Source organism: Vulpes vulpes, chromosome 1, assembly GCF_048418805.1.
Source record: "Vulpes vulpes isolate BD-2025 chromosome 1, VulVul3, whole genome shotgun sequence".
NCBI classification, from domain to species: domain Eukaryota; kingdom Metazoa; phylum Chordata; class Mammalia; order Carnivora; family Canidae; genus Vulpes; species Vulpes vulpes.
In genome coordinates, this window is record NC_132780.1 from 11,655,778 (window position 1) to 11,670,038 (window position 14,261).

At 40.7% G+C, this 14,261-nt stretch overlaps 1 protein-coding gene across 1 annotated transcript in view; it reads left to right on the forward strand.

The window, feature by feature from the left end:
- Positions 1-8,525, forward strand: part of ZNF45 (zinc finger protein 45) — a 58,346-nt gene extending 49,821 nt beyond the window's left edge. Inside the window, exon 9 of the mRNA XM_072747131.1 lies at positions 3,977-8,525. Coding sequence (XP_072603232.1) covers positions 3,977-5,370 — 1,394 coding nt within the window. The 3' untranslated portion in view covers positions 5,371-8,525. The remainder of the gene's footprint in view (positions 1-3,976) is intronic.
- The last annotated feature ends 5,736 nt before the right edge of the window (positions 8,526-14,261 follow it).

A 14,261-nucleotide genomic window follows, 5' to 3' on the forward strand; every position in this document is an offset into this window, starting at 1 on the left:
TCATTGCTTTAAATTCTCTATCAAGCATATTAGTTGGATTTGTTCCACTTAGATCTCTGGCCATGGCCTTGTCCTGTTCTTTCATTTGGAAAAATTCCTTTGTCTTCTCCTTTTCTGTAAGTCTCTGTGCCTGTTACTGTGTGTTAGGAAAGCTAGCTATATCTCCTGTTCTTGAGGGTAATGGCCTTGTGAAGAAGAGATCTTGCAGTGTCCTCTATTTCCCAGGGCCTGGTGCATCAGGGAGTATCTCTATCTCCTATGTATGCTGCATGCACTCTGCTGTTATGTCCTGGCCTCTTCATCCTTCAAGACAGTCATCTGCAGAGGCTCTCTTTGCCCACTGTGGGCAGTGTTTGATCCTGGCCTGAATATGGCAAGTTTTAACTAGGTGTGCTCAGGTCTGTTCGTGAAAAGAGACCTGTTGCCATTGCCGCCAGCACTGACACCTTGCAAAACTCCTGAGTGGGAGACATGGTGTGGCCAGGGGTTTGGCCAATCTTCTAGGGGAGGAGGCCTGTCATGCTGGCACTATGGCAAGTATGATTGGGAAGGACAGTTCCAGTGGAGTGTGAAGGAGCATGGCATGGACCATGGCAGGTTAGGTAGCAAGTATTAGCATTGTACTGGTTACTGCAGGAGGCCCTGTGCTTGTGCTTAGGGCCTGGGGAGGGAAATGTCACCTGCCAGTTCCTTTGTTTCTGGAGGATCTCTCTGGGACATGCTCCAAGATGAACAAATAACCTCCCCACTGTGTGTCCCAGGTACTCTTCAAATTGCTGTTCCATGCTGTATGTCCATGGGCTGTTTGCCCTGCCTTCTCTCCAAGAGCAGCCCCAGTGGCTCCAGACTGTCCCCAGGGCAAGCCTGCTGACCTTTAAAACTCAAGGCTTCAAACACTGCTGTCTGCAAGAACTCATAAAAATTGGCCTCTCTTGCTTTTTGCTATGCGAATATATTTTCCCTGTGCACTCTCCTGTGTGCTAGTCTGTGTCACTCCCTTCTTCATAACCATGGCTCCCTCTTCTCCACAGCAGCCACAATCTATTTCTCTCCCAAACCATGTTTCCATGCTTCCTAACTTCTTTGATGCAGCCTCTTCTCTACTTTTAGTCGTAGAGTTTGTTCTGCCAGGCTTTGGGTTGATTCTGGGGTATTGAGGATGATTTTGTAGTTACCTAGTTGTATTTGTGGGGTAGGGGCAGCCTAGTATCCTCTTACTCCATTGCCATCTTCCTCTCTTCCTCAAAAAATACTTTTTTTTTAAAGGTTATTTATTTATATATTTATTTATTTACAGTGTGAGTGGGGGGAAGGGTAGCAGGGGAAGGAGAGATAGAATCCTAAGTAGGCTCCATGACCAGTGTGGGGTCTGACATGGGGCTTGATCTCACCATCCTACAATCATGACCTGAGCTGAAATAGAGTTAGACACTTAACCAGCTGAGCCACAGGCACCCCAAAGGGTTAGTTTTTTTATATAATCTCTACTCCTAACGTGGGGCTCAAACTTACAATCCCAAGATCAATAGTCACATATTTTACTGACTAAGCTAGCCAGGTGCCCCAAAAAATCTTTAAAATGAGGATTCTGATGTCTGTTCCTGAACAGATCCCCCACAAATGGGGGGGGGGGGGAACCCTCAATTCCCTGATTTCTCAGATAGCAATCAGCTTGAAAGTTGTTTATCCTTTCCACAATTTGCCCTCCTCTAGCTCATTTGCTTCTTACAAAGCCTTTGTCCACATCATTATAGCCAGGCTTCCCCTTCATGTACCAGAAGTGGATATGATGAAAATAACACCACTCACACAGCTGAATATTGTCTATTCCTGATCATTTTTGTTCAAAAATATGGTATATATTTCTGCACCTTTACTTTTTACATATGTAGCCATTAAATAAGCTTTAAAGAATAATGATTTCACATGATTTCCATATATTTATTATGAAATCTATTGTTTCATTTTCAATTGATGAACATTATGAACATTATTATAACCTGGAAAATATCAGGAAATGGCCCACTCAGAATTGTCACATCCTCAGACTTTTTTTTTCTCCTTCATCCAAAGAAAACTATTTTCAAGGGACAATTTATTAAATATAACCAAGAGGTGCACACTCACCTATGGATATTTTTCAAAGTTTTTATACTTAGGATTTACTTTTCCATTTGAACCATTTTTTGAATGAGAGACTTGCTGAGTTCCTGAACTAAGTTCAAACTTTTTAGAACACAAGCCCTACTAGGAAATGCATCTTTCAGTATATCCAAAAGAAATATTTTATTTTTTTTTCAGAAGAAACATTTTATGTGTACACAGATTTATATGAATGACTTTATAAGACAATTCATGCAATCACCCCATTCCTGAATAACGATGTTCAGATAGTTTCTGTCCCTTTTTCCTAAATACTTATTGCATGGTTTAAAGTTTATTTTACAGATGACTAAAAGGCTGCAGTTTTCAACTGGAAAAACTGACGTGATAACCCAATTTATTTACATCCAAAGATTTTCCATACTTTGTTTTGAATTAGACAGTCCAGAAGCCTCAGAAGAAACCAGATGCATAAACCTTCATGTAGTCTTTTCACCCCTAGTGGTTTGCCACCTTTGATTCTTTTATCAGTAATACTACCCTTGTGGATATTCCTGTAAGATACAGACTTCTGATTTGACAGCAAAACTTCAGTTTCCTTTCCCTTTTTAATTTTAGATATCTTAAGTTACCATGTGTATGAACACAGTTAAATAAGAGGAACTACACACATTGTGTAGAATGCAGGAATACTTAAAATATATAGCTATAGTCAGTTCTGGCTGTTTGACAGAAAGATTGCAAAGAGTGTAAGCAACTACAAAGTCTAGAAGGACAGTTTACACAGACCTTCTGCACTTGACTTCAACTATAGGTTTGGGAGATTCCCAAAATTGCTTTCAGATTGAATCATTTTCTAAAAGGGACCGCATTCACTGAATGCGGTTATACTCAGAGTTAGTGTTTGTTACAGGGAAGGATACACTTACAATCAAGCAAGAGAAAAAGCACAGAGAGGGAGTTTAGGGAAGTACCAGATGCAGAGTTTCCATTTTCTTCTCTCCATGGAGTCAGAGATATGTTATTGTGTTACTTTCCCAAAATGAAGGTGTAGTTATACACAGGATATTGCCAATTAGGGAAACTCACCTGATCTGGTGTCCAGAGTAATTATTGGAGCTCTGTCATATGACCAGTGTAGACTGAATGGCTTCATGTGGTCATGCTTGGTCCACACCAGTAGGTGATTGAAAGCATCACCCCAAATAATTCTTGGTCTTTCTGGTATGGTCATATCATCCCTAAATCATATTATTAAACTTTCTAATGTGACCCAAGATGTTATAGCACTCCTTTCAGGCTTGACATTGCAAGGGCTTAGAACTGTCTCTCAGATACTGAGGACAAAGGCTGTCATTGTGTATATAATTTATTCGCTGCCTAATTTATTGTTTAAGAGTTTACTGGGAGCATTGTATGGCTCAGTCAGTTGTGTCCAATTCAGTCGCAGCTCAGGTCTTGATCTCAGGGTTGTGAGTTTAAGCTGGGTGTTGGGCTCCATGTTGGATGTAGAACTCTTTTTTTTCTTTTTTTTTAAGTAAGAGTTTACACTGATTTTTGAAATTCAGTAGAAATAGCAAAATTAACATGTATCATCATTTTGGTATTCAGTCTTTGACTTCTAACTTGTATGTCACATATGAGACTAGTAGGATTCTAAATTTGTTTCATTAGTGCTTAGAGGATAGGGGCCTACTAGACTACCTCTTGGTTTATGTAGACATTTAAACTAGAGACCCATGATAAACACAAGAAAGATGTAGGGAATATTCCCTTGATTCATTAAAGTCCCATGATCTTCCCTAACTGTTAAATCTTGAAGACATTGAACAAAGCCTTCATTTGTCCACATCACTGCATTCTGTCATTTTAGGAGACAAAGTCCAACATGAAATGGAGACTAGTCCTAAAGCAGAACCACATGAAGAACTTTCTTGCTGGCAAATCTGGCAACACATTGCAAATGACTTAGCCCGATGTCAAAACTCCATGATAAAGAGTTCTCAATTGTACAAACAACGTGATTTACCCAGCCAGGTGGGAGCAGAACTGTCTATAATCCGCACAGGCCAGAAAACTTACCAGGGAAATGGGTGTAAAGAATTCTTCAGTGATACCTCCAACTGTGATCTTCAGCAGTTAAACTCTGGAAAAAAGTCTCATACATGTCGTGAGTGTGGGAAATGCTTCTTTTATAGTTCAGCACTTCGTATTCATCAGAGAGTTCACCTGGGAGAGAAAAGGTATAGGTGTGATGAGTGTGGTAAAGAATTCAGTCAGAACTCACATCTGCAAACTCATCAGAAAGTCCACACTATAGGGAAGGCATTCAAATGTGAAGAATGTGGGAAAGGCTTCAGCCGTAGGTCAGAACTTAGTAATCATTGCAGGTTACACTCGGGAGAGAAACTTTATAAGTGTAAGGGATGTGGGAAGGCCTTCATTAATGCTTGCCATCTTCAGGACCATCAGAGAGTCCACACTGGGGAAAAGCCATTTAAATGTGATATCTGTGGCAAGAGCTTTCGTCGTAGGTCAGCACTTAATAGTCATTGTGTGGTCCACACAGGAGAAAAACCATACAAATGTGAGGAGTGTGGGAAGTCCTATACTTGGCGTTCACGTCTTCGTATCCATAAGAAAGTCCACATGGGACAGAAACCACACAAATGTGAAGAATGTGGAAAGAGCTTCTTTTCTAGGACACATCTTTATTACCATCGGAGGTTCCACACAGAGGAGAAACCCTATAATTGTAAGGAATGTGGGAAGAGCTTCCGATGGATCTCACCTCTTTTGACACATCAGCGAGTCCACAGTGGAGAAAAACCATTCAAATGTGAAGAGTGTGGGAAAGGATTTGGTCAGAAATCATGCCTGCAAGCTCATCAGAAAGTCCACACCAAAGAAAAACCATACAAATGTGAGGAGTGTGGTAAGGGCTACAAGACAAGCTTGGATCTTGATGTGCACCAGAGTGTTCATATGGGAGAGAACCCATATACATGTAGGGCATGTGGTAAGCACTTCACTAGGACCTCAAATCTTAAGGTTCATCAGAGAGTCCACACTGGAGAGAAACCATACAAATGTAATGTATGCAGTAAGGTCTTCAGTCAGTCTGGACATCTAAAATCTCATCAGAGAGTTCACACAGGAGAAAAGCCTTATAAGTGTAAGATATGTGGTAAGCAGTTCAGTTCAAGTTCATATGTTAAAATTCATCACAGAACCCATGTTGGTGATAAATTTCATCCAGTCTCATAGGAGAAAAAACTTTGTATTGGTAAAGTGAATATATCAGCCATAGCTGAACACATCCCAGTGATCCCAGGATCACACAAGTGGTGCAATAAGGGCTTTAGTTAGAACCTTTACAGTTACAGTTATCACTCAAGAAATAAGCTATTGAAATAAGAATTTCTTTAGGCACTTATCAAACTCTAATGGTGGATATTAAAATTGATGTCCCCTGGAATATAAACTCCATAAGGGCAAGGAGTTTGCTGCTGTATCTATATAATCAACATTGAATAGCACTCAGTATATGCACTTAGTGTTTACTTGTAAAATGAATCAAAGGGAAGAGAGAGAATTAGGGAAGATGGCAGAGTAGGAGGACCCTAAGCTTGCTCCCTCTTATCGATACAACTAGACAACACTTATATCAGCATAAGTAACCCAGAAACTGACCTGAAGACATAAACTCATCAACTAAAGGTAGAGATGAGGCAATATTAAAAGAGGTAGGAAAGGCAAAGATGCAGTTTGAGAGTAAAACAGACTGGCAGTCAGTGGTGGGGACAAAGCCAGTGGTGCAGAGAAGGCAAAAGCCAGACTATCACACTGGGGAGCCCACACAGGGAAGACAAATCCCCATGACATCTGGCTTTGAAAGTGATGGGCCAAATTCCAAGAATTCTTAAAACCAGTGGGACTTAACTGGATTTTCAGTTTCTGTGGGCTGGGCTCTGAGAGAGCACGATAACCAACCAGTGGAAATAGAGCCAGGAATCAGCAGTTTGAAAAGTGCTAGGGGCAGATGAGAGGGAGAGTGACTTACTCATCTCAGAGCATGGCCTGGAGAGGCAGGGATTATGAGGACACCCCTCCAGGAACAAAGGAGTAGTAGGCACCATTTCTCTCCCCAGCCCCCCAGCATAAACATGGCCACTTGCTGGAACCAGTGCGGCACCAACACACCTTACCTAACTTGCTTACACCAAGCCCTACCTGTCTAATCCAGTGGATCCCTTTCCCAGCCACTCTTGCTTCAGTGCTGGCACTGTGAGCCCCTTTCCCCAGGAGACCAGATAAAATCCCACCAACACCTTGTCTCCTGACCTGCATGTTTTATGAGAGATCATGTCCAGAGGTGGCAGTGACAGCAGGTCTCATTTCACAAGCAGACCAGCATATATTAGGCTGTGATCCACCCAGCTGAGGACCAAACCCTGTCCACAACAAGCAAAGAGAGCCTCTCCAGATGACTAGACTGAAGGAAAAAGGCTGGGAGACAACAGCAGGCACAGGTAACACATAGGAGACACTGAAACGACAGGTCCCAGAGAACAGGAGATAACCCGCTGCAGGGCACTACAGGACCCCTTCATAAGGCTGTTACCTTCAAGAGGAAGAGACCTAGCTGACTTTAATAATAAATAGAGAAAATGAGGAGAGGGACATATCTCCCAAATGAAAGAACAGGACCAAACCACAGCAAGAGACCTAAGCAAAAACAGATGTAAGTAATATACCAGATAGAGAATTTAATGATCATAAAGATACTCCCTGGACTTGAGAAGAGTGAAGGACCTCGGTGAGACCCTTACCACTGAGGTTATGAAGAACCAATCAGAGATGAACACAATAAATTAAAAATACATTGATGGGGGGGATTCCTGGGTGGCTCAGCGTTTTAGCGCCTGCCTTCGGCCCAGGGAGTGATCAAGGAGTCCCAGGATCAAGTCCCACGTCAGGCTCCCTTGCACAGAGCCTGCTTCTCCCTCTGCCTGTGTCTCTGCCCCTCTCTCTCTCTTTCTGTCTCTCTCACTGTCATGAATAAATAAAATCTTTTTAAAACTAAAATAAATACATTGATGGAATAAATAGGCCAGATGACACAGAGGAATGTATTAATGACCTGAAAGACAGTAATGGAAAGTAATTAGCTGAGCAAATGAGGTGAATTTTTATTTTTAAAGATTTTTATTTATTTATTCATGAGAGAGAGAGAGAGGCAGAGACACAGGCAAAGGGAGAAGCAGGTTCCATGCAGGGAGCCCAAAGTGGGACTCAATCCTAGGTCTCCAGGATCAGGCCCTGGGCTGAAGGCGGCGCTAAAGCGCTGAGCTACCCGGGCTGCCCAAGAGGGGAAAATTATGTAAATTGAAGATAGGGAACTCTGACTCCATCAAGGATAATAACATTTGCATTAAGGAGATCCCAGAAGAGAGAAAAGGAGCAAAAAAAAAAAAAAAAAAAAAAAAATTATTTGAAGAAATAGTAGCTGAAAACTACCTTTTTTGTGGGAGAAGGAAACCGATCCAGAAGGCACAAGAGCACTCCAAAAATCAGCCCAAGGACGTCTACACCAATATACATAGTTCTTAAGATGGTGGAAAGTAGTGATAAAATATTTTAAATGAATCTAAAAGAAAATGTATGATATTTAAAAATTGTATCTGGAAAAGGAAACTAGAAAAAAATTCAGAGAAACAGTTGAAATGCAGAAATATATATCACTGCATTCCACAGCATTATTTTGGTAGTATCTTATTGCAGTTGGCTCCTGGCATACCCTCAGCCATCGATCTGAGTTTGGGTTTTTGGGATCTTGATTTCATGTTCCATTGGTTTATATAGTAGAAACTCAATTCTATTTTGTGATTTTTCTCACATGGCAGACTGAAACAATTTTAATTTTGCAATAACTGGCTACTGCACACAGCTTAATTGAATTTTCTCAATGTTAAGGCAAGGGTTCAAAGTAACATTAAAAGAGATTTAGTAATGATAAAAATTTTCTTAGTTTTGAGTTCATCATTGATTTTTAAATTTCTGCATTTCCATGTAATCTTTGATATGATTGTTTTCTAATTTGTAGCATTTTTTAAAAATCAAACTTCTCTGGTAGAAGCTATGCCAAATTTGAAGGACAGCTTCCCATTTTCTTCCCTCATCCCCATGAAATAAATAGAAAAATCTGGGATTTGGCGGTTTCATCAAATATATTAAATAATACTGCAGAAATGGCAGTTATATGTTTTTCTTCTTGATGACAATATACATCTTTTGAAAAGCAGTATATAACAATGTGAAATGTGTAACTCTGATCTGGAAAAAAACACTAGGAATATATGATAATGAAGTTCAAACAATGAAAAGATGAATACGCATCAATAAAGTTACAATTTCTAAAATGGAAATGATGAGTGTTCACCGATAAGGGTTTGTTTAAATTTCATGTTCCCATAGTATCATGGGGCTGTTTAAGTAATGTCAGGGACATGTAATATCAGGAGAACATAATACAGGCTTTGTGAAATCACACCATAGCCTTCCTAGTATAATAAAATTCATAAATCTCTGTGTATATGTGTGTGTGTTCTGTGTATATCCATACATAATATAGAATTGGATACTCCTAGTAATATTCTCTGGCAAGGAGTATTTGGTGGCATTTAAACTGTCACCAAATACTGGAATAAGTCATTGCCAAGCTAATTATTTGTAATAAATCTCGTCAGATTAAGCCAAAAGTACTTAACTTCTAAAACTGAAAAGACCACAAGTAGGGCTTACACCTAACCTGCATCACTGGGGTTCTCTTAAAGTGGTTACAGGTAGCAACAACACCTGAGACTGCTGACTTGTGTTCATGTTCATGTCTCAAAGTGCATGAGGCCTAAAATCCCAACCACACTCAGTAGTAAATTCTTAGGTAGTATCTAGTTCAGATCTTTAGTGAGGCCATTCAGTTTCAGTTCCCTCTTGTGACCATGGAATTCACTTGTTTTATGTGGTCCCTAGGGATTTCCCTATCTTAGCTTTGAACTTACCTACATTTGATAGAAATTGTTCGATGTCATCTTTTCTCTGTTTCAAAAGAGGCTTCCCAAGTTATTAACATCTAACTAAATTGATGGGATATCCATTTGAAGATCTGAGTCTAGTACCACAATATTTCCTTTTTATTTGACAACACTATGACTGATTGTAAAGTTAGCAGTCTCAGAACCTCTGCTTTAACTCATCTGGAAAAAAAAAAAAACTCATCTGGAGATTGACATTTTGTTACATTTGCCATGTCTTAATACAAATATTTAATTCTTGAAAGGATTGTTTATACTTTCATATTCTTTTACTGATGAGAATAATACCTGGACATTGAAAAGAAGTACATCAGTAGAGGAAAGTCAAAAGAAAGTGGGAGGTAGTAGGTAAATTCACCACTATTAATATTTTGATGAGCGTGCAAAGTAAGAGTTGTATAGAATTTTATAAGGAACCTAAGACATACTATTTTCTAATTAGAGTTTTTTGCTAAATGGAAACAATTCTTTAAGGTCACTTCAATAAATTGACCTACAACCTCATTTCTAGTGTCTACACAGTATTCTGGTGTACCAAGTATCATTTTTTCCTTAATCAGTTTCCTGCTGATGAATATCTGTGTGATGGTCAATTTTATGTGGCAACTCATCTAGATTATGGTCCCCAGTTATTCTGTCACAGACCTAGGTGTTAGGAAGGTATTTTGTAGAATATGTGATTAAAGTCCAGAATCAATTGACTTTGAGTAGGGTATAATATCCTAGATCCATTTGGGTTGGCCTGATATAACAAGTTAAAAGTCCTTAGAGGCAGAGCTGAAACTTCACTGAGAGCATTTTCCTGCCTGTTGATGGCATCTTCAGCTTGTGACAAAGAGGCCCATTTTGGTCTTCCTGATGTCCTCTTAGGGGTTTTGACTTTGCCAAGCCACCCCCACAATCTAGTAGGCCAGTTTCCTGGAATAAATATTATTTTCTAATAATTTTTTCTTTGGTTGAGTCTTTATGAAAAAAAAAAAAAGGATTTTTGTTCCAAAAATAGTTCTAAAGGAACAGAATATTAAGAATAAATTTTCTGAACTGTGTTTTCTAGAATTGGTTCTTGCATCTTACTAGATTTAAAGGCACTAATGACTCCATTCCCCCATGGAAAATAGGGCATTGGCAATCAATGGTGTGACATGGCAAACATATATGAAATATACATTTGATACTCCTAAAGAACTAACTACTGAACACAAGGTTTTGGATTACCATGAGTTGTTACCTTAGAATATCTTGGACAAACTAAGGAGCATAAGGGGGTTATTCCTAACTACAGTGTGGAGGGAAGATGAGTACATGGCCTCAAATTCCAGCTCAAGCATTAAGGACCCAAAAGCTTCAAGTCATCATGCACTGGCTTGACCTTTCCTTGTTGATCTTGGTGTTCATAGTGAATAGATAGATGGGAAATCTACTCAATTATTTTATCTACATAAAAGTGGCAGAGCTTAAGGTCAAGTAAACAGAAGTCTAACTTGACTCATCAAAACAGAGTCACAGCTCTTAAATCAATTCTAGGACATGGGCAGTTTAGAAACCCAGAATCCTTTGCATGAAGGAGAGTGGAGGCCAGATCTTCTTGAGGATGGGATCTTCTGTACTGCAAAATGTGGGCCGTTAATCTTTTCCCCATGGTTCCCCTAAGGAACCTATGTCTATATACCAGTGTGAGTGTCCACTGAGAGAGGAAATCAAACTTTCTTTTTTTCAGTGACTGAATTCTTGATGTCAATTAGCACATTGATGATATTCTGTTGATTAAATCAGGTGAACAAGCGGTAGGAACTACCTTAGATATAGCAACTTACCTGTCAGATGGTGGGAATAAATCCTAGAAATATTCAGGGACCTTGCATCTCAAGTAAAATTTCCAGGCATTCAGCGGTGTTGATATGTTGAACTATCCCCTCTAGGTGAAGAACACGTTGCATCTGAGCCTTCCCATGAAAATGAGTTACATTATCTAGTGGGTCTCTTTGGATTTTAGAGGTAATATATTCCCTTTTTAAATTTTTTTTTTTTATTTATTCATGAGAGACACAGGGAGAGGCAGGCTCCCTGCAAGAAGCCCAATGTGGGACTCAATCCCAGATCCTGGGATCATGCCCTGAGCCAAAGGCAGATGCTTAACCACTGAGTCACCCAGCTGTCTCAAGGTAATATATTTCTAATTGGGGTGTGTCACTCTGCCTTTTATGAGTGACCTGAAAACTTTTTGACTGGGCCCAGAACAAGAGAAGTTTCTGTAATAGGTCTTGGTTGCCATGTAAGCTGCTCTGCCACTTTCCATTTTCCTTATCATCCTGAAGCATTTAGCTTCATGGTATGGTGAAATGCCATTCAAAGCCTCAGTTACACCGCCAATTAGGTGGCAATAACTTGTGGGGCTTCATACTGTCCTCCCAGCTGCTGTAGATTGTCCAAATTAGTGTCCACGGGCACTTGGATGGTGCAGTCAAGCAACTGGCTCTTTGTTTCGGCTCAGGTCATGGTCTCGGAGGTGTGGGTTTGAGCCCCACATCAGGCTCTGTGCTTGGTGCAGAGTCTGCTCAGAATTATCTCTCTCTCTTCCTCTGCCCCTCCAGCTTATGCTCTCTTTCTAAAATAAGTAAATAAATCTTTAAAAAAATAAATCAGTGTCCAGTATATGATACTGTTTTATCCATAGGTGGAAGATAGAGGTGCGGGAATAAAGGGGTTCAAATGGGAGTGGCTCTACTCACTATTATCCCTAGTATCCCTATTATCCCAGCAAAATTTGTACATTTTGTCCATAAGCCCTTAGACTCTGTTGGTATGGAGGTATTTCCAAAGGGAAGAATGCTTCCATCAGGAATTAAAACAACAGTTCCACTGAATAGGAAGTTGAAGCATTGCCAACCACTTTGGGATCCTCATGCCTCAGAAACAACAGGCAACTGACTGTGGTGATTAATCCTAACCAAGGGAAAATTAAGCTGCTGCTATTCCACGGAGATAGAGTATTCCTGGAATACAGGAAACCCTTAGGATGTCACAACTACCATACCTTGTAATTAAAGTTAGTGAAAAAGTATAACAACCCAGAGGCACCTGGATGGCTGTCGGTAGAGCTTGCAACTCTTGATGTCAGGGCTGTGAGTTCAAGTCCCACATTAGGTGTAGAGATTACCTAAAAATAAAATCTTAAAAAGTAAAACACCCAATATAGGCAGGTCAACTAATGTCCCAGACCCTTCAAGAATGAACATTTGGTTCATTTACAGGTAAAGAACCACAACCAGGGAATCCTTGAGTGGCTCAGTGGTTTAGCACCTGCCTTCAGCCCAGGGTGTCGTCCTGGAGACCCAGGATCGAGTCCCATATCGGGCTCCCTTCATGGACCCTGCTTCTCCTTCTGCCTCTCTCTCTGCCTCCCTCTCTCTCCCCCCCCCCGTCTCTCTCTCTCTCTCTCTAATAAATAAATAAAATCTTTAAAAATTTTTTAAAAAGAACCACAACCAAATGAAGTGCTTGTTGAGCACAAAGGGAATGTGTATAAGTAGTAGAAGAGCTGTTATAAATACCAGTTAGGACAATGTGACTAGATGCAGAAATGAGGACTGTAAATATAAGTATTTCTTGTTTTTTTATTAATATATTTGTGTATGTATTACCCAAGTATTTTTTTCTTCCATCTCTTATTTCTTAAATCATCAAATATAATATGTAATAATATTAATTTATATTACAGTATCTAAGGTACAAGATAGCAAAGGGAAAGAATGAACATCATCCAACCTTTGAATTATCTTCTGGAAAAAGATATAGGTTTTTTTTGCGTGTTTTTTTCAAAGTTTTTATTTATTTATTCATGAGAAACACACAGAAAGAGGCAGAGACACAGGCAGAGGGAGAAGCAGGCTTCCTGCAGTGAGTCCAATATGGGATTCGATCCCAGGACCCCAGGATCACGACCTGAGCCCAAAGGCACATGCTAAACTGCTGAGCCACCCAGGTGCCCTATTCTTTTTCCCTATCTGATATGCAGTATTGTCAAAAACCCATTGGGGATCCCTGGGTGGCGCAGTGGTTTGGCGCCTGCCTTTGGCCCAGGGCGCGATCCTGGAGACCCGGGATCGAATCCCACATCGGGCTCCCGGTGCGTGGAGCCTGCTTCTCCCTCTGCCTGTGTCTCTGCCTCTCTCTCTCTCTCTTTGTATGACTATCATAAACAAACAAACAAAAAAAACCATTGCATCCTGGTTAACTTATGTGGCAGGCAGGAGTCTTTGTTGTTATGGGTCAAATTTTTTGCCATGAGGGGGCATACCCCCTCAGAAGGTGGTGACATTTTATGCTGAAAGCAGCCAAAATGAGTGCCCATACTGCATTCACTTATGGGAACCAGAATAACCAGTACCTGAAACATCCCAAAGGACCCCACCCACAAGCATATTAGGTACATAAACCACACAGCAGATAAGCACCACGTGTAACCATGTTCACCCTGAAAGCCCCCAATGTCACCAGTTCAATCTTTAGCCTTACAAGGGCCTGGAAAAAACACGTATGCCATTTTACACAGGAATAGAAGCAGAGACACAGGCAGAGGGAGGAGAAGCAGGCTCTATGCAAGGAGCCTGATGTGGGACTCGATCCCAGGAATCCGGGATCACGCCCTGGCCAAAGGCAGATGCTCAACCACTGAGCTACCAGGTACCCCTGTACTTCAATTTTTAATTCCTCCCTCAGAGAAGACCTCATTTCAACTGTCCTGTTTCCAGCAATGTCATCAGTTGTTCAATGCTGCATGAAAATAGGTCTTACTTGAGGCTGGCAAGTGACCCAAACTGGGTAGAGCTTCCCACACAGGGCCTTCTCTTCCTCCCAGACATTGTCTGCAACCTTGGAGACACCATGGGAGTTAGTGGATGACGTGGGAGTGCAAGGGTGACCAAACATCTAGATGTATTTTCTCTGCCCTTCTAAGGACCCACCCCTCATACTTCCACCCTTACACATTGCAGTAATTCATCCTTGTTAACAAGGAAGGAACATTATCTACATCGTGTTTGCCCCCATGTGACCAGAAGGTGG